Consider the following 19,929-nt stretch of genomic DNA (forward strand, 5'->3'; position numbering starts at 1 on the left):
AGGTGAAGCTATTATCAGACATTGTATCAGACAAGAGAGAGAGAGAGAGAGATACTGTGTTTGTTTTTCTTTAGACTCTTTATTTCTTTGAATATATTTGATCAAATGTAAAAGCCAACATTTGCAGTAAAGATTTAACAGTTTCTGACTAGCGAACCTCAACACCATCAAAATAGGGAACATTATTGATACTTACTATGTACGATAGTGGGACAAACTGTAACTTAGATTTATCCAGCAAACAAACCCAAATTACAAAATCCTTTCTTTTTTTAAAGTGTTTTTCTCCCATAATTTCCTGGGTTGTTGAGCTAGTGCAAAAGAAAATGTCTTAGGTGAAGCAATATCCTTTATTCTGTCAAATGAACGATGACGTATTCTTGAACGTAAACTTCACTTCAAAGGTCTGTACATGGGGATCAGTGTATTTCCTCTCCACTGGCGACAAAGGTCATACCAACATTATAATGGAAGACTTTGGCTATTTACAAATCGCTGAGATGTACTGTTTAGTGTACGATTTCTCTCAGTCATGCTGTACATTTATCTACGTGTATTAGTAACCAAAACACCCCCACCCTATATGTCAAAGTGCAACTTCATAGATCACCACATGGTGGTGCTTACACCATGTCCTACAGTATTTAGAAAGGCTTAAAGATTGTATTTGAATAGGCCTAATTCAGGCAATTTCAGGGTTTACTAAGCCTTTCCTTTCCAACAGGCTGATTTTGGGGTCCAACTTAAAGTTTCTATACGTCTGTGATCCACCCACACATTTGTTTTGAATGCTGTCACCTCCTCTCAACACAATTGACTGTTGTTGGTCCTCGTCAGGGCAGGACAATGTTCGACTGTTTTTGAGCACAACTCCTCCCAGATTCAACCTGAGGTCTAACCAGCAGGAAAAGCTGTGTGGGTGCGTGGGACTGCAAATGATAAGTCAAGCATTATTTTATATTTGAATTATGTCAACAAATCCCATAAAAAGACCACAGCCAACAATGAACTAATCTAACTAAGCCTGATCCATTCTACTACTCTGATGTGACATTGACCAGAAAAGACAAGGAAGAGGGGAAGAGAGTGGCTGTGGCCAGGATGGTCGAGCGGATCATCGATTAATCCTCCAGTCTGCATCCTGAGGTGACTCTGAATGTCTGACAGCTGTGTTTGAATGAAGTGATAGTAAAAGGGCTACGTACATAAGGACTGTATGAATTTGTGTGAATGGGTTAATGCATCCTTTACTGTGAAGCACTTTTAATGGTCAATATATAAAATACAGTCCATTGTCATCATTCATGAACATGGGCCTTGAAGTTGTTTAGTCAGGTCGACATAAAGCATCCCGGTGCTGTGATGTATCAATCCGCAGCTGAAAATAGTCCCCACCTGTTTGATGTAGGCTTCTGCCTTTAAAACAATTAAGTACACTTTTGTGACCAGTTTTTAAAGATTTGTATATTGTGAGTGGGGATGAATGGGCTCAGGGCCGAGTGCCACTGAGAGGGTGAGGGGGTCAAAAGTTTGACTAATGCATTGTTGGTTTTAGTCTTTTCATGAGATTGATTAACAATAAGAAAAACTGAGAGTAACACCAAACTTTTTCTTGGGGCATCAATCCAACACTTCGTAGATGAATCGTGATGTCACTTCAGGTGTGTAAAAATAACCATTTCTGTAAGGAAACTTTAAAAAAGAATAAAGTTCACAGAGAGAAGAATGAAACATTAGCTCGACTTTGTAACAGTGATGATATAAGAGCACGCAGTCCCGTCAGAGGAAACAGTCACTGGGCAGTGTTTAGCCTGAGCAGTCGAACATAGATGAGAACAGTCAGTAACTGGGTTTACAATTAAACACCTTTCAGGAGTTCTAAAAGGTTCATGGCTATCATGAGAAAAACTGCAGTTCATATCCACACAAACTGTACGTTACAGTGTGCAAGTCAGAGAAAGTGTGAATAATGTCGACGTTGAAGCACATTCATGAACATTGGATTAACACCTGAACTGACCAGGAAACAACAGAGGACCACTTGATGTGGGAGAGTTAATGGAATGATTGAAAAAGGAGGCGCTGTGGCACATACAGTACATAAGCTACATAAGGGTTAGAATATCTATACACACACACTGTACACATTCTAGATACAACTTACTGTACATGATCAACACCTGCCGGCTATAGTTAGCTCTACAACTCTCTGTGCCGCTCTGTGAATAGTAGCTCTATTATATGTCATCAAAAATAAAGTTGAGATAGTTTTGCCCGACGTGTGTTTACATTCTCCGTCCCAGCAGAATATAGTTTCCTCTCAAAAGTGAACGTGTCATATGTAACGTGATGTCAAACAGTCATTTTACTCTTCTCATTATATCTCATAGATAAGAAACAGGGCCATCACCACCATCCTGCTGGATGCTTCATCAAAGTGCTGCTGCTCAGAACATACACATGTGGACACACATTAACACACACACACACACACACACACACACACACACACACACTGTTCCTGAGTATGAACTGTAGGATTTTTATTTTGGCTCTACTCTGAGAAATCGACTATCCCAAGGACGGTACACTGATATACCAGGTGTGGACATATCATCATTGAGGAAAACAGGTTTTAATGGTTAAAAACTCTTTAAAAACATGTGCTGCTGTGAACCAGGTACATTATATACTGTATCTAAGGCCATAGAAATCAACAGAATCCATCAGTGGAGTGGGAAGGTACCACGTTCCCATCATCATTTTTTTTTATCTTATGGTGTGTTTGCATTTTAAGTTGCTCATTATTTTACAAATAATAAACTGACAAGGGATCAGGTGGAAGGGGGTCCCTCATGGTGACCGATTAGCAAACTCTACAGTTTCCCTCAGGGCAACAAAGTTGTTTTGGTTTTATTGCCGAGAACTGTGACTGCTCTTGTTACCTTCTAGTTTTCAGAACAGAAGCTCTAAAAAAGATGGACACTTCACTAACGTCAGAGCAAGATATTTTCCCCCGGGACCAAAATGAAGATGAGCTGGACGTCATCAGACTCATCAAGCTGCTGGAAACACAGCCCCAGATGAACGATGAATGCTAATGATGCTCTGTGTGTCTGCTTGTCATCAAGTTTAAAAGGTAATAATAATAATACGTCAGTGTTGTGTTAACCATTTGCTGTGCTGCCCACATTGGCCCAAAAAATAAAAATTTGAGTATCCAGTTTGGCCAACTGCGGTTTATTTTGCAGTATGAGGGCTGAAGCCACACAAAGACTGGCTGAAAAACTCTTTCAGAGGTATAAGACAGAAATACATTTTCCCTTTTTGTACATGTTGGAATAGCTGCACGAGGCAGCCAGCCTGAAGGTCAAAAAAAACACACGGTGTCCTTGGAAGGAATCATCAGGAATTAGCAAACTATCAAGGTAAAGTTGACCGAGGAATGCACTCATGTGCAACTGCTGTCACCCGTGTATTGAAAAGCACTGGTGCCACGTTCTCAGCATATTCATCACTGGTGCAGCAAACAGCACATGAGTGACTTCATGAGTCAGTATTGAGGATAAATTCAGTGGTTTACATTCAGGCCTTTTTCCATTTCAGTATTTGAAGGCTGCACTGACAACAGAACTCACAGCAACCAGCCACACACACACACACACACACACACACACACACACACACACACACACACTTACACACACACACACACACACTTACACACACACACCTGACTCGTGTGCTCTGTTGGACAGCTACACAGAAAAACACACAAACACAAACTTACGGAGACAGGTGACACAAACTGACAGTGGCAGCACACATCTGTCATGGTGTGAAAATAAAAAAAAACTGTAGTGACAGAAGAGAACTGAAAACTTCATCAGATACACAGAGGCAGCATAAATCACAGGTCATGATGATCGAGCGTTGTCACGGAAACACCACAGGTCTCTCTTTGACTCATTAACCTCACTTCAAATCAAACACAAAACAGACCTGACAAACTATTAAAAAAAATATGGTTGCCCACTTTCTACAAGCTGACATCAGGGTCTGCGCTCGTTCACGTGAAGGGAGAAATGATTAACGGGACTGCATTCACCAGGTTTAAGCCACATGACACAAGAGTGAAACGTCTCTCAGGCCACTGCCATTCATACTCAACATTCATGCTGCATTCGTTTTTGCTTTCAGCATTGATTGCACTGATCTCATGTGTGATACCACGTTTTGAAGGTGCTCTGCCGTACTTCATCGTAGATATCAGACGTAGGTGAAAGAAAACATGTAAATACTGTGTAAACTCTGTCTATATTACAGTAGTCTGGATAGAGAGAAGGGGGGGGGGGGACACAAAGCAAACCACAGGTATTTCAAATTCATTAAAGTTCTCTTAACAGTCTACTCTTCTGCTCAAGAAGCGTTCGCTCCCGGTGCTGGAGTGGCCCTCTATGCTGATTTTAACCTCCTGAGGGACGAAAGAGGGTTTGGGCAGAGTCAGAGGAGGCTCGTCCTCGGCTCTCTCAGTCTGGTCTCTCTCAGGAGCCGACCAGCGTCTCTTGCGGATGGCGGGTCTCTCTATATCACACTGTTTGGTAAGAGAAGGCATGTCTGTTTTCACTGATTCCTGTCTTACTTCTCCAGTCCCTGAGACTGTCAGCACCTGTCCAGCTCCGTACATCCCGTCTGCTGACCCTGGAACTAGTCCCATTCCCGGTGGTAGCTCTAGTCCTGGTCCAGCTACCTGTTTCCTCTCCAGCCTCTCTCCACTGGACGCCTTCATTAGGAGGCCGCTGTTACCGCCTGCATTTGGGCTGAAACTGTTTCTGACAGTGGCATCCACACTGTGGCAGAAGTCAGAGAGGTGACTCGTCTTCAGCTTGGCCGCCAAAGCCTGACCGTCTGTCCCCGAACCATTCCTCAAGCTGCGGAGGGTCAGCGACACGCACACATCGCCCACACACAGCTTAGCGCAGGACAGCTCAAATAGCTGGGTGGTCCGGTCGGGGCAGCAGGACGACCAGCCCTGACCGAACACGAAGAAGGGGTACTCCACCAGCACCTCCACACACACCTGAAGAAGAGCACAACAAACACAGTCAACTCTCTGCAAAACACAGACTCAGAGAAGGATTTACGAGAGTCCCCTGAAGATGACATATCCCCCTGGCACCCACAAAACATGAAAGACGATTTGGTGATTTTACCTGAAGTCAACGATTTATCTCAGGAAACCCATAATATCAAATAGCACCACTTCACCACCTCTTGAAAAAACCTCCAAACCATTTACTGAGTTCTGCTCCAGAAACTAAACTGACATACTGATCACTATATCATCAGGGGAATAATAAAAAGAACAAAGCCATTCAAAGCTACTATAAAAACAATTTGAAATTGATTATAACATGTTGCAAATTATTCTCTTAGTTTTTGTTTGTAGAAAATTTTGACTTTTTCACATAAGAAATTTTAGCATTCCACATTAGGAGAAATGCAGGTGTAAACAATAAAATAATGGAACATGAAATTTGTTGAGCAGCTTCATTTTCACGCTCCAGGTCTTGTGTACGCTGCCTGACTGTCACACTGTCATGACACTTAAATAGAGCGGCCTATACTGTGGGAAAAATGGAGGAGCTGGTGGTTATAATGGAGCTGAAGTAAATTTAAAGCTAATGAAGTTTTAGCTCATCACAGGTATGCTATAATTAAGTACAGATATGATAATCAAATAACCTTGTTGGTGTCTGCCTCAATAATCCAGTATCAGTCAGGCAACTCTTTTCAGACATTGAAAATGTAACATTGCTAATGGCTTTAAGCCTTTCAAACAAAGTGTCATTATGTGCAGAAGCCACTTCGGCATATGGTTCAAGAGAAGAAGCAGTGGACAAGAGCAGTTGGTTGAAAAAATGTTTCTTTCATATCTCCTGCATTAGAGCTGGATTTTGAAACAATTTTGTGAGAGTGAGTGATGTTTTCTTCTTCTTGCAATGAATGGATTCAAGAAAAAAAAATTCTCATCAATAAAATTCTGCTGCCTGAACATTGTTGTCTGCCACTGAGGGCGCCTAAGACTTGAGATTTAAAATTCTATAACTACTTGAATATTTAACTTATGTTTAATCTTTAAACACAAGTAAATCTTAATATCTCACCTGAGCTTTGAGCTCGCCCACAGAAAACTGTATGACCACAGCATTGGGGCTTTGCCCACTGTCAATGCGCTCAACAGTGCTGGAGTCGATCTTCAGCTCGCTGCTAATCTCAGCACTCTGGATGAAGTCCTCTGTCTTAAGATCCTCCACGCGCTTCAGCTCCCCATCAGCCAGCTGGATGATGGAGCCTCGCATGAAGAATGGAGGGAGCGCCACAGGCGAAGAGGAGGAGGAGGAAATGGAGGGGGGGGCTTGGACGGAAACTGGGGCTGAGGTTGGGACAGGGGCGGGAGCAGGAGTCGGGGAGGGAGCTGCCAACACTGCAGGTGCCGGGTTTGAGGGCAGGACTGGCAGCACTGGAGCATGTGTGGCAGGAGGGGGTGGTTGATTTCCATCTGGCCCAAGTGCCTCACACCTGGACAAGGCTGTGGCTAGATATGCATGCGGCATGGCGGTGGATATTTGAGGGGTAGTTGTAGCAGTCAGGGCACTGACAGTACGGTTGACCTCCATTTCTATGCCGTTATTGGTGCCGCTGACCGGGATGAAGAGGGACTGGCCACTCGGGATCACCAGGTGCTGGGGCAGCGCCGCATGGTAGCTGACAGCATGCTGGTTTGCACTGGTGATATAACCAATGATGGGTGGCTGTGTAGAGGAATAGAGGCTGGCTGGCAGCTCCTCGGAGGGTAGAGTGGTCTGGATGACTGTGTGAGGAGTAACAGACTTCACCACCTCTGAGGAAGAGAAGGAGGTGAAAGAGGAGGATCTGGACACTGGTTTCCCCAAGCAGATGCCTCCTTTCTCAGTCTGGACTATGGAGATCTTATTTGAGCCAGCTTCATGTTCATCTCCGTGGTTGGGCTGAGCCACCAGCACCAAGGAAGTCTGGAGTCCTGTGGGGTTTTGGCCATAGTCTGCAGGCAGAAGGATATGTCTGGCCTCATAGCTCTGGACCTGCTGATGGTTTGTTGGATGACTGGGAGCTTTTGCCTGCTTGACCACCTCCATTTCCCCATTCAGTAGACCCTTAGCATGCCCCTCTGGCTTCTTTCCAGTGGAGCCATCTGCATACTGAACCACCAACTGAGAGGGAGTGAGGGTAAGTGTTTGTGGGAGGACGGCTGTGTGAGGATGGAGCTGGAGGTGGGGTGAAGTGACGGCGTTTCCGCTGACGGTCAGAGGTGTTCTGCTGTCCAGATGGATGTACTGGCTGGTGACTTGGGGAGAGCTGTGGTGCGACACGGGTGTCAATTCTGTGGGGGAGAGGCCTATTTGAAAGTGCTGCTCCCCTTTGGTGTTGGGGGAGACGAGGGTAGTGGTGTAACCATCCAAGTGCGGACGCTGTCCTACTATGGTGGAGCTGTTAGGCACAGAGCTAGAATTTGTGGAGATGATGTGAGAGGAGATGTAGCCGGCATAAGGCCCGGAGCTGATGAACTGAACGTTGGGTCCCAGCTGAGCAAACTGGATAGTCCCAGCCTGCTGGGGGAGGGCTGTGGAGTAAACCGCAGGCAGAGACGCCAGGGGCACTGCAGACAGAGGTGTGGCCGAGGAAGCTGCAGATGTGGAAGGAGAAGACGAGGAGATGAGACATCTTGGGCTCTCTGCGTCCCGAGATTTGCAGCGTTCACTGGCTACACTTGCCAACCACGCTAAGTTCTCCGTGTGGGGACTATCAGCCACCACTGCTGCTGGGGGTGTAGCAGTGGCTACGACCACCGGCCTCTGCTCCAGAGCCAGGATCTCACGCTTCTTAGGAGGCAGGCATCCATTACTCCGCTCTTGGTTAGACTTCATTGTGCCACCACGGTTTTAATATTCCCTTGTGCTACTTCTAAGCTCCTCTGAGATTGTTTCCTCTCTTTCCCCAGCCCTCAGTGGTTGTGTGCGGGGGCTGGCCTCTCTGTGCACTATGTGGCTGTGACTCTCTTTGTTTTCAATGGTAGACAGCCCCAGGTCTCACACCAGAGAAGATGGAGTCAGTCCAGCTCCCAAAATGAGCTCCATAGACTTCATGAGGAATCATCTCTGACCGATCCACCTCTTCCACGGTCGGCAGCAATCTGATGGCAGAGAGAAGCTGGAATCAGACACTCAGATGATGTGCAATTAAATTAAAAACTCTTGGTAACACATTTTTAACACATTGTCCTCTATTATGCCCTACAATGAATAATATATAAGTTGATTTGACTTTAATTCAACTCATTGGCTAATTTCACTGCAGAATCAGCTCCATAAACACAGCATGTGTTTATGAACCATAATCCCTAACTGTTCCAGCAGTGATCAAAATGCAAAACAGCAAACACTGTAACACTTCCCCTTTAGAAAGATTTCATAATGTTCCTTGTTTTGCCACCAGGTGGTACCTTGTATAACTACTGCGTCAGTCAGATTTGTGTTTTTCTAATGCACTCGAACGCAACATGTAGGCTTCTCCAAGATCAACTTGTAGAGACGACCCCTGAGGATCTGCATGGACTAATCTGTCAAAACTCCACTAGCCTTTCCATGAGTAATGACGTACAACACATAAGAAGTACAGTGCAGTGCTGTGTGTCATCATTTACATAACATGGAAACAGCTCTTTCATGTTTCCAGCAGCAGGCAGGAGTTTCCTGGGATGCAGTGTGTGTGTGTGTGTGTGTTTGTGTGTGTGTGTGTGTGTGTGTGTGTGTGTGTGTGTGTGTGTGTGTGTGTGTGTGTGTGTGTGTGTGTGTACGGGGTAAGTTTATGTGCATTGCTGTTGGCTGTTATCTTGCTCTAGGGGACAGAAAGCAGAGCAGAGTGAAAGGATAACAGCGCAGAGTAACAGCCTCAGAGGAGCTCAGGCTTTTTTCTTTGTTTTAACACTCCCAGGCCTTGTGTTGAGTTAGTGGGGCTACTACACATATACCATCCACCTCCTGACAGGAACTGATGGACACATCAGAAAAATGAAAGTGAGAACAATATGGCTTGAAATTTGATTAGAGAAAGTTCTGTGAGAAGTGCAACTGGCCTCTTTCTCTGAAGTGCATGAAAATATTTTGCCAAGGCTTTCCGCTGCACTCTGTTTGTTTCCAAGTTCAAGGGAACAAGTGGACAACAAACCAGGAGAGAGGTTACAGGAAACTGTGAAGCATAGACGGCATGTTTGTGAAAGGTACCGAAACGTCTCGTAGCCACTGTCAATGTTTGCTTTTCAACATTTAGAGTCATGCACTCCATTTTTAAGTATGGATACTCACAAACAGTAGCTCCAACATGCACACACACAAGTAAACAACAACATGCAATGCATCCATTGATTCAGCAGCATTAACATGCAGCCCCTCGCTTCCCATGAGCTCATTTTTTTCACAGCTTCTTTATTTGATTGACTGCTCCGTCCTGCAGGCTTATCTGTGGGTCAATGCATGGGACTCTGAGTTGTTCATTAGCCAGAGGCACCACAGAGATGGTGTGTATATGACACCATCCATTCATTTTCTCCCTCTACATTCCATTCAGTGGAGCAAGGCTATTTGACAGCACTAAAACTGTATTTTCATATTAAGAGAGGAAGAGGTTCACTACAGCGGACAGCCGCAGACAGGTTACATAAAGACAGAGGGAGGGGGAAAAAAAACAGAAGGCGACCTTGGTCATTTTCTATTAGATGCATCTACATCTGTCGATGGCTTTGACAAGGTCACCACATCCAACTGCAGCAGAAAACCTCAAACCGTGCGATTCATCCATACGACTACAGAGCCTGGTGGATCCAGCAGATGCAACAAAGGAGGAGAGCAGCGGGGTTGGAGAGAAACAGAAACAGAGAGAGGGAAGAGGAGAGTGAGGGGGAGGAGTGGGAGAAATGTAAGATGACAGAACTGTGTTGAAGGAGGAAAGGGAGTAAAGGGGGTGGGTGGGAGGTGGAGGGGGGGGGCTGGGAAAGAAAGAAGATTAGGATTGGAAAGGAGGGAGAAAGAATAGGGAACGGGGAAGAAGACAGAGTGCTGCTTCTCCTGACCCACATTGAGCAGCGCCTGCAGCATCAGAGCGCCATAGCCCCCTCCTCGCTGAGAGTTTCCCGGTCAGCAACACAGCCGCTGCTACATAGGCTGAGCAATGCATCGCTCGGTGGCAACAACCCAACCTCTGAAACACCATATCAACACTATAATGACATCACATCTGAAGCACAAGTACCTCCTCTGATTACAGCTGCACTGGAAGACAAAGCCGGCGTGCTCTGGCCACACACACACACACACTCACACAAAAACCACCCGACAGACTACAGATAAAATATGATGCTCCTATAAAACGTGTAATTCCTTTCCTCATTTAACCTGCATGCAGCGTTCTCTGCACATGGTCACACACTAACGGCTCAGCAGCTACAAGCCTCTCTACATTTTCCAGCTTCAGACTATTATTAGAACACTGACACCAACAAACATACGGCTCGTGTGATACTATGGAGAACAAAGGCGAGCTTTCGAGACATGAGTGTCAGAGCGGACCAGACAGCACGGGAACACTGAGTCAGTCCCCTGGCACAGGACCGTCACCTCTGAGACATGTATGGATGGGGGTGACGACAGAGAGTGAGGGGGGTGACAGGATGCTCTCTGTTTCCGTACAACACACTGATGCTTTTCAGCTCAGACAGTGAAAGAGTCAGTGATCCTCTTTCACACTCCCACACAAGAGGCTGCACAAACCACAGAAATAGGTTGGCGTAGTGGCGTGTGTCTGCCGTCACAGGCAATGTTTTCTCCCAGCCTCCTCTCTGCTGTTGTCTCCAGGTGAGAGGCCCCCAGCAGAGTTACAGCACCTCTCTCTTTACGCAGCAAGCAACCAGTTCCTCCAGCCCCCCCACCACCACCACCACCAACCTCCTCCGCCTGAGCCCTGTATCCTCGCTCTCATGCTCCCACTATTTACTCCTCACACTGATCCACGGCTTCATAGCAACAACATGTCTCTGCAGCAGGATGCTGCAGAGAGGCAAAGGAGAGGCAACACAACTATTTTCTGTCACTGTCTTCAAATGCATCTTCCCTGCAGAAATTCACTTTTCAATGAGATAATGCATTGACCCTGTGGTTACAAAGCTGGTGTCAATACTGTCATGCATCATGCATTTCCCCTGCTAGACATCAGATACACAGTGAATACACTGTACAGCAAATGGCTATATATAGAAAACAAAAACATCATTATCAATCTAAGCTCTCGCATTAAGGGGGAGGTAGTGGAGGACGATATGTACGTGCATGACATGTGTGTGTGTGAGGTTTAGAGGACCTCATCTCAACTCACTCTAAAACACAGCTGCTTCAACCAACACAGCACATCAATACAGAAGCACTGCTTCTTTCCTCTAATACCCAAAAGAGCCATTTTACTGCCCCGTCCCTGCACAACAGTGTTGCCTGTGCCTTTAAGAGGCGGACCGACCGTGTGGCAGACTAAAGCAGACAGTAAGAACAGGCACTGAGGTTCAGGCTGTTCGACTTCACAATGACTCCAGAGTTCTGCTCGACACACTCACACATCCCACAGAAACAGAGATGTGCACACAGGCGTACAGCTCGCAGCGAGCGACCACCTCCAACCACACTGGATCGATGCTGCCGAGTCCTGCAGATGTGGCTCTGAACAGATGCTGTGACTGGAGCCTCCAGGGGCTTGGGAGTGACAGTGAGAGTAAGCACGAGTGTAGTAGCAGGGCAGAAAATCCTACTATGCCCACAAATCCAGAACAAAAACAGAAGAAACGACCCACCCTCCTCCCCTCCTCTGGTTAGAGTACTAAGAATAGCTCACCAGTCTCTCCACAGCCACTGCTTGCAGAGCATGTCCAAAGATTCTTCCTGCCTCTCAGTGTGTGTGTGTGTGTGTGTGTGTGAGTTTGCAGGAGACGTGTTTCCTAGGGACTCCTCTTCCTGAATCTCTCCTTTGTGCTGTTCTCCTGGAGCCCGTGTTGTAGCAGCTCCAGCTCTGCCCTCCTCTCCGGACTCTCAGGTCTGGGGGGCTGGACGCTGCCTCTGCGGTGCCGACGGTGGAAGGAAGTCCCCCCCTTCCCACTGCTCAGGCTCACTGCAAGTCCTGCGTGCAAAGGCTGCTCCAACGTGTGTTATGCAAGGCCACCAGACCGCCAGCTCCCTCTCTGCCTGGCTGCTTCTCTCTCTACCTCCCTCCCTCCCTCCTCTCTCTCTCTTTCTCTCTCTCTCTCTCAGTACTCCACTGACACAGCTCCTCCCCCAGCCAGCCTCATCAGCCGCATCAGGTATTCATTCAAAAAAACACACTCCACTTGGCTCAGAGCCCAGACTACGCTCACACAGAGAAGGAGGGAGGGAGGGGGAGGGAGCAACAGACTGAGGGTGAGGGAGGGAGAGCTGGAGATTCAGAGAGAGGGTTTGCTCAGACAGACATACTGCATGAATGTGAATAACTGTGGGATGTTCACGTTGGCACACACACACACACACACACACACACACACACACACACACACTCAGATGCGTAGATGCTGACTGCATGTCAGAGGATTAAATTGTTCAGTGTGTGTCAACGCGTCAAAGCTGTTTTAATGCACGGCCTTGTTCTTGTTCATTTTCATATGCGTTTTCCCTGCAGAGACAAATCTCTTCCTAATCTGCCCTGTGAGCTGCCCTACAATTAGAGCCTCAGCTTCTACTCAGCTGCAAAGTGACTGGGAGTGACCCCCCCCCCTTCACACATGCACACACTCACACCAAGGTCTCCCCATGCCTCCCCCCTCTTCCCCCCACATTTCCCTCGTTGCAGCAAGGCGCTGATAACCCACCCACCTCCGGCACTGACACTTGGCACCATGACCTCCCTGCTGCCCGAAAGCCTCCTCCTTTACAGCACCCGCTCATCCTCCATCTCCCGTACAGCTGCTGGAAGACATAGACATAAATCCAGTGCACATGTGATCTACAGTATATAAAACACACACACACACAAACACTCGCTGAACCACTGAAGTGAGTTGATGTGTTTCCCCAGCTGTTCCATCTGAGGCACACAAAAAAACATGTGCCGGGTGTCTTTACTACCAAGGAGGGCCACTGCCTCATCTTCTTACTGTCACTCCTATTTCTTCAAAGATGCTACCAAGCCAATGCAAACCTCAGGAACTACACAGTCCCCTGCATAGCAAAGGCAACATGACAGAACCCTACTGTGAGACATGGGGCCATCTACAAGAGATTGCTGTTTCCTTGCCTTGACGTGACTCACTGTAAATTGAAGGTCAGAATTAATGTCAGCCGAGTGAGCTGAAATAAGCTTTCCGGTGAGAACTCACCAATCCAGCTCCGGTTGCATGGAGAAGAAATGTTCAGACCCAGAGAGGGACTGTTGTCACATCTGGTCTGTTTGTAGCTCAATCAAAGAAGTTCCCTGGATTTTATTGCAGGATCAGGAATATGTCTTATCTCTTTACAGACGCTATTGAAATCTGCGGTCGTACCTGATGGAGGAGTTTTACTGGCCCAGTTGTTGTTGTTGTTCTGAGCACGCACGCACACACAAACACATACGCATGCACGAACGCACGCACGCATGCACACACACAACCACAACTAAGGGCTGTGCCTCAAGTGTTACATTCCTCAGTGTGGTGCACACATAATGAGAGGGAGAGCTCCAAACTATAATAAGATATGTCATCATACAAACATTAACCATATACTGATGAGTAACAGTATTGTAATAGAAGTGAGACTACAAGTAACAAAGTACTTACAACAGTGGCATTCTACTTCTCTACAAACCAGAGTTGCATTTTGCTCACATTCCTCCATTTTTAAACACTCTGCCTCTCGGTGCCCTCTCGTACTCGTGCACTGGAACACAGCAGCCTTCAGCAGAAAGAAAGCAGCTGCAAAGTTCTGAGGGAACATTTTTTCAACGATGATCTCACACAGCTCAAATGTGAGGAAATGAATCATGTTACCTTGGAAGCGTTTAGCGTCCGACAAAAAGAAGAAAAAGTATCCAAGCATCATTACCAGCGTTCAGATCTGCATCCGCACCAGACGTTCACTGTGGCCAAGTGAGCCTGCTCTCATGCAGCAGACATGTCCAGACATGTGACACTCATGCTCACACACTAACACACACACAGAGCACAGGGAAGCATGTATGATGCAAACTGTCATGCAAATTGCAGGATTGCACAATAGTTTGCATTAATGAACTCCTTTTCACACATACTACTTACATATATAATGACAGGGGTGTAAGAAACACTCAGATCCTTCACTAAATTAGAAATACTACAATGTAAGAATACTGTAGTAAAAACTACAAAAGTAGTATTTTCAAAATGTAATTAGTAGGAGTATCAAAAAACTGTTTTGGTAAGCAGGTTATTTGTATAATTACAATGGAGCAAATTTTATTGGTTTATCAGTTGTTTATCAAATAGCTACAGCTGTTAATTGTAGTAGAGTGGAAATACTTATTTAACCAGAGAAATGTAGTAAAGTAAAAGTTTAGAGTGGTATTTAAAATATCTTGATTTTGTCATTTCTCAGGTTAACACTTTCTCAAGTCCTCGTTTTAGTGAGAACATGCGTCAAAACCAGAAATAGTGACACCTACACTGAGGAAGGATTACTGTATCATAAAGTTTTAATTATTAGTGGATTTATTGCTTTTGATTGATGGAAAAATAACTTGAAATGAGATTTTGAATATTTAAAAGAGCTGTTTGATTGATCAGTTCATCTTTCTAACTATTTTTCAGGCAGCAGGAGCTAAATATGTTTTACTTTTCCTAAGACATTTCATACTCCAAACCATTATCAATTTTTCAACAAAATCATATCTATTGTAAGTATTGCATCAAGTAAATAACAGATTAAAGTAATGTGGACACACCACATCTGAAGCAAAGAGCAATGTTGGGAAATTGATCAGCAGAGTAGCTAATTATTAGCTTAGTTACACAGAACAAAGTATAGAGCAAGTGGTGTTGACACTTTGCCCTTTGATTATTTCAATATAATAGTTGTTAATAACCTAACACGTAATGATTTTTTTAATAGCAGATCTGCTTCTACACTCACCTGAAGTTTTCAGCATCAGCAGACACATTATGATCCGTGATGGAGGAAACACAAGTTGAATCCTGGGTGGACTGAACCATTCTCTCCTCTCAGAAGGGGGAAGTCCTGGGGAGTTTTTGTACGCGGTTTAAAAACTTGAAACAGCTCATCAAGCCACAACAGTTGACCTATAATGCTGATGGCGATGATGGCAATCAATAGATTTGTCAGTATTTGTATTCAAGCGGCATAAACAAGTACCCAGCCCATGTGCACACAGCTCAGAGGAAGGAAATAAGAGCTTTAACATGCAGGCTTCAGGTGTATATCAAGATTTAAGAGGTAAATACCCAGCATCAGACATACATTTAAAGAAGAACGTTTGCTCAAATGTTGAAATTCACTTTTTCATGTAGGAAATTAAAAGTAAAGCAGAAATAATTTGTGAAAAAGTAATTATGGCATGTGCAAAACCTAGGAGAGGAGGTATGGTAACCCCCCACCATGTGTCCAACTTCATCCAACTTCAACTTCTTGACTTTAGTCTTGTGAGTTCAGAGGTAACGTTTCCTTCTAATGACTCTTCCATGCAGACCCTGTTTGTGCCTCAGCGCTGAACAGTGCACAACTACTCCTGTGTCAAATAAACCTCCCTGTCCTTCATAGTCATGCGGCGGTTTTGCTTTTGCCTTGCTGCCCAGCAGACATGCTGTTTTATTGAACTCCATATTTCTGCCGTTTCTTAACGACAGTTCGGACAGTGTAAACTTCAAGCCGGAAGCACTTTGATCTCTTTTTATAGCCTCCTCTGCTTTGTAGGCCTCAATTAGCTTCATTTTCAGCTCCTCAGTCTGTTGCCTGACGAGCACATGGTTGTTGAGTGTTACCACAAGGTTTGAAGAGTCAGACTTTATCATCTCCACAAATGTGATCAGCTGGGAATTCTTAAAGACAATGTACGGGTTCTAACGAGAAAGTTCCGGCATCAACATTTGAGCTATGGGCTCATTTTAATGTCAGTTTGCTGCAGAGGGTGTATTAAATGATATCAAAAATCCACAAAATAGGTTATTTTATGTGAATGCAAACTTTTGGAAATTACTGCACATGTGTCAAAGACATCATATCAGATATAATCTGAGCAAATTAAAAAGAAAACTCTGTCATACACTGGTGATAGACATTTAATGAAACTGAACTATGTCTGGTCGTGTTTTATAAAGTGTTTCTATCCAAGTATTTGCAATCTTAAAGGTCCAGTGTGTAAGATTTAGGTGACAGGGAATTATTGGCAGAAATTTAATGTAGAGTAATCCTCATGTTTTCAATAGTTCATTTCATCTAAATTGTACAAATTGTATTATTTTCTTTACTCTAGAAAAGGCCCTTTATATTTAAATACTTTATATTTACATGGAGGGGGGTCATCTCTACAGAGGCCGCCATGTTTTTTACATTAGTCCAAATGGACAAACTAAACACCTTTTGAGTTTTTATGACAACTGAAGGCTACCACAGGTTCTTTTTCATGTTTGGAAGGAGAGGGTGAGGTGAGGGGTGTTCAGCTGCAACATGCAACTTCAACACTCGATATCACTAAATTCTACACACTGTACCTTTAAGCCATCCACACACACCAATGGCACCGAGCTGCCTGACCATTGGCAGTAATTTGGGCTTCAGTGTCTGCTCTGCTCCGGGGACACTTTGACAGGTGGAGGTGGGTGTTGAACTGCCATCTCTCAGATTGGTAGACAACACACTCCTGAGCCACAGCTGTCCCTACCGGGCTTGAAGAAAATGTTTTAAAAAGTCCACGTTGGAGCAAAGTTCAGTGTGTGGGAGCGGCCGCTGGGAAACACTGTGCATTAGTACTGAGAAGAATGGAAAGTGGAGCGTGGGTGGTGGGATTTAGAGGGAATCTGGTATCAGAGCGGGAGGTAAATAACCCCGGCTCAGTGAGAGCAGACCTGTCTGCACTGTGGCGCGCTCCAGTTTGGAGGGAACAACATGCACACTCCACACTATGTGGGGAGAATGTGAAAGCGCCTGCTGCCATGGCAACAAGGCAGCTCCACAGTCTCCAGTCCCCATTAAGAAAGATGGGTGGCAACGTGGCTGTAGCTCAATGGTGGTGTAGCATGACACACTGAAAGAGCCTATTGAAAGCCAGTGAATTCAGCAGTTCATGAAAAGAGCAGGAGGGACAGCGAACCCAGCAGGCAGGTGATACTGACCTCACCTCTCTGGGTGCACGCACATCACTGAATATTCTGTGTTTATATTATCCACTCCATTTGACTGTTTTCATCAGTAAATATGGTGCACATGAGCCTTACAGTCTTTGAGGGATTGTCAGTGAATTTGAAGCTTAATTACAATGGAGTGATTGTTGGGCAGAGACAAAAGTTCGAAGTGACCTTGAGCAGAGTCCTTGGCTTAAATGTCTAAAGATCAAATGTCAACTCAGGGCCTGAATATTTTCCCTACAAGACTTTAAGAGTGTAATATGATTCATGGTTGATTCTGTGGCTGCTCGGTGTGGGGGAGCAGATCCAAAATCTCTCCATCAACCTGTTAGATTTAAATGATTATACCACCGAAAAAATATATTCTACTGGCCAAAATGCAAGATATTTTTGTATCCCTGTTGCTAAGGAAAACCGATTCCTTCTGATAGACAGCAAACAGATGAGTCGGGAAACCATGCATCTCAGCCAAATGGCTCTGGTGTTACCGCAGGACACCATTAAACTAAATTCTGTAACTCTGTTTCATACTTGGTGAAAGCCAAATTCACCAGAACAAAACAGATTTCTTCCGAGTCCAAGTGCCAAGACTTTTTTCATTCCGCTGAAAATAGCAAGCCACTGCTTACGCACATCTCCAGAACATAGTATAGGCAACTGAAGGATCGGGTGGGAGTGATCTGTGGAGGAGGAATTCAGGCACTGAAGGAACTGGGTAGAATTTGTTCAAACACATAAACCAAATGAATCAGAAAGACACCAAACAGTGAAGGGAAAAAACTGAGCACAGTTTGCAGCCAGGAAACAAAGTGGTTGTTGGTTTTTAATCATAGTTTCCAAAGATGTTCACTGGGGTTTGACAGGAAAGACAAATGAGGAAGAGCCTCCTGTGTAATATAATGTGTCACATTTAATGAAACACCAGTCATTATGGAGCACACGGTACAAGTTCTCAACACGGACACATGCTTTGTTATCAGCTGTACGTGGAGCGAGGAACAAGAACATTTCTGAAATGACCTCACTGACCTCAGTGAAAGCGTCAAACATGTAGATTCAGTACCAGGTTCACACAACAGAGGGCAGTATACTGGTCACACTCAAGCTACAGCTCAGAGGTGGATAAAAAAACATCTCATTTTATTAATCATGAAGGTAAAGCAGTCTTTCTGTTGTTATTAATGAGGAAATCTTTATTTAATAAATGTACTTCCATGTACATCATCTTTGTGGTAAGAAATTATATTACAATGATAAAGAGAGGTCAATACAGAAGGAACTAGAATGACACTCAGTAGAGCACATATCTCCATAAGGTCCAACAGTCTGCTTAAATTCAATCAAGCAGTACCAAATTATACAAGATAATACATCTCATTCCACTAAATATGCCTGTATATTTGTTTTCACCAAGATCCATTAATTATCATGTGGAAAGCCACTGAAAAAGTCAATCTCACCATGTTAATAATGATTTTTTGAATCCCTGGATGATAATCCCTGCTTTTGCGTAATCTTCCTTGCAAACAAACAACCAGGTGAAATGTGACGTCCTCGTGGAGGTAATGAGAATAGCGCATCAATACTCCTGCTCTTTCCAGCCTGGATATCAGGTCACATTACTGTATTCAAACAAGCATTTCCTGCTAAGCGTTATCCCTCTGTAAATAAATTATACAGCTGATTCAAGGAAAATACAACACATCCCAGTGAAAATCAGGGAAGTCAAACCATTTTAAGATTATAGTGACTTAGTCATACGTGGAAAAGTGTTTTTCTTGATGAGACCAGACGACAAACATATGCTGGGCCACGTGTTTCTCACCAAACATACTGTGACTGTTTAACTGTATGACTGTACACCGCCAGAAAGAGGCAGGATTTGTCTATAGTAACCAAAGCTACCTCCATGGTTGCCTTGACAACTCAAGCTTCTTGCTGCCTTAAGCAGAACTGTATAAAAAACACAAACACCCAGAGACATGATGTTATGTCATGTCAATTTTAGATCAGGGGAACTAAGGGTACAGGTACAATCAAGATGCTTTGACTTCACTTTTGGTAGCTATAATGTGTCCATCTTTACATTCTATGATTACTGCTCTGTCCATACGACACTGTGAGTCCCAAACGTTCTTGAAAAACGACAAAAATGTAAAGTAAGTGTGCAGATGTGTGCATATTTATGTACGTTATATAAATGTCTGCTGCCTGCATGATGCCCTATGGCATTCCTGGTGTCAGAGCAGGCATTCTTCATCAGCAGCTCTGTTCTCCATTCAGGCAGAACCCAGCAGCCTGTAATTACTGACTCCACTTGAGAGGAAAACCAACAGGCACAGACACAGTGGGAGAAACGACAACAACAGTGAGCAGCTTTTCACCTCACACCACTTTTCCATGACTTCTACACACCTGGAGCCTGGCGTGCGTGCGTGCGTGATGCT

The 19,929-nt window shown here is 44.7% G+C and overlaps 1 protein-coding gene across 1 annotated transcript; it reads right to left on the bottom strand.

The window, feature by feature from the left end:
• Positions 1–3,216: 3,216 nt before the first annotated feature.
• On the bottom strand, positions 3,217–12,345 carry LOC109633559 (ataxin-1-like). The gene is made up of 3 exons (XM_069536890.1): positions 11,974–12,345; positions 6,168–8,233; positions 3,217–5,080 (listed from the first exon to the last, which is right to left on the bottom strand). The coding sequence occupies exons 2-3, from the start codon at positions 7,965–7,967 to the stop codon at positions 4,400–4,402; spliced, it is 2,481 nt and encodes an 826-aa protein (XP_069392991.1). The 5' UTR covers positions 7,968–8,233; positions 11,974–12,345; the 3' UTR covers positions 3,217–4,399.
• Positions 12,346–19,929: the final 7,584 nt, after the last annotated feature.

Source organism: Paralichthys olivaceus, chromosome 13, assembly GCF_024713975.1.
Source record: "Paralichthys olivaceus isolate ysfri-2021 chromosome 13, ASM2471397v2, whole genome shotgun sequence".
Lineage (NCBI taxonomy): Eukaryota > Metazoa > Chordata > Actinopteri > Pleuronectiformes > Paralichthyidae > Paralichthys > Paralichthys olivaceus.

What these genes read in the sequence shown, in the direction of transcription:
- LOC109633559 (XM_069536890.1), bottom strand. Translation starts at nt 7,967, where the DNA reads ATGAAGTCTAACCAAGAGCGGAGTAATGGATGCCTGCCTCCTAAGAAG. An exon ending in TGGGCGAGCTCAAAGCTCAG is followed by an intron (nt 5,081 to 6,167) that starts GTGAGATATTAA and finishes GCTCTTCTTCAG; the next exon opens with GTGTGTGTGGAGGTGCTGGT.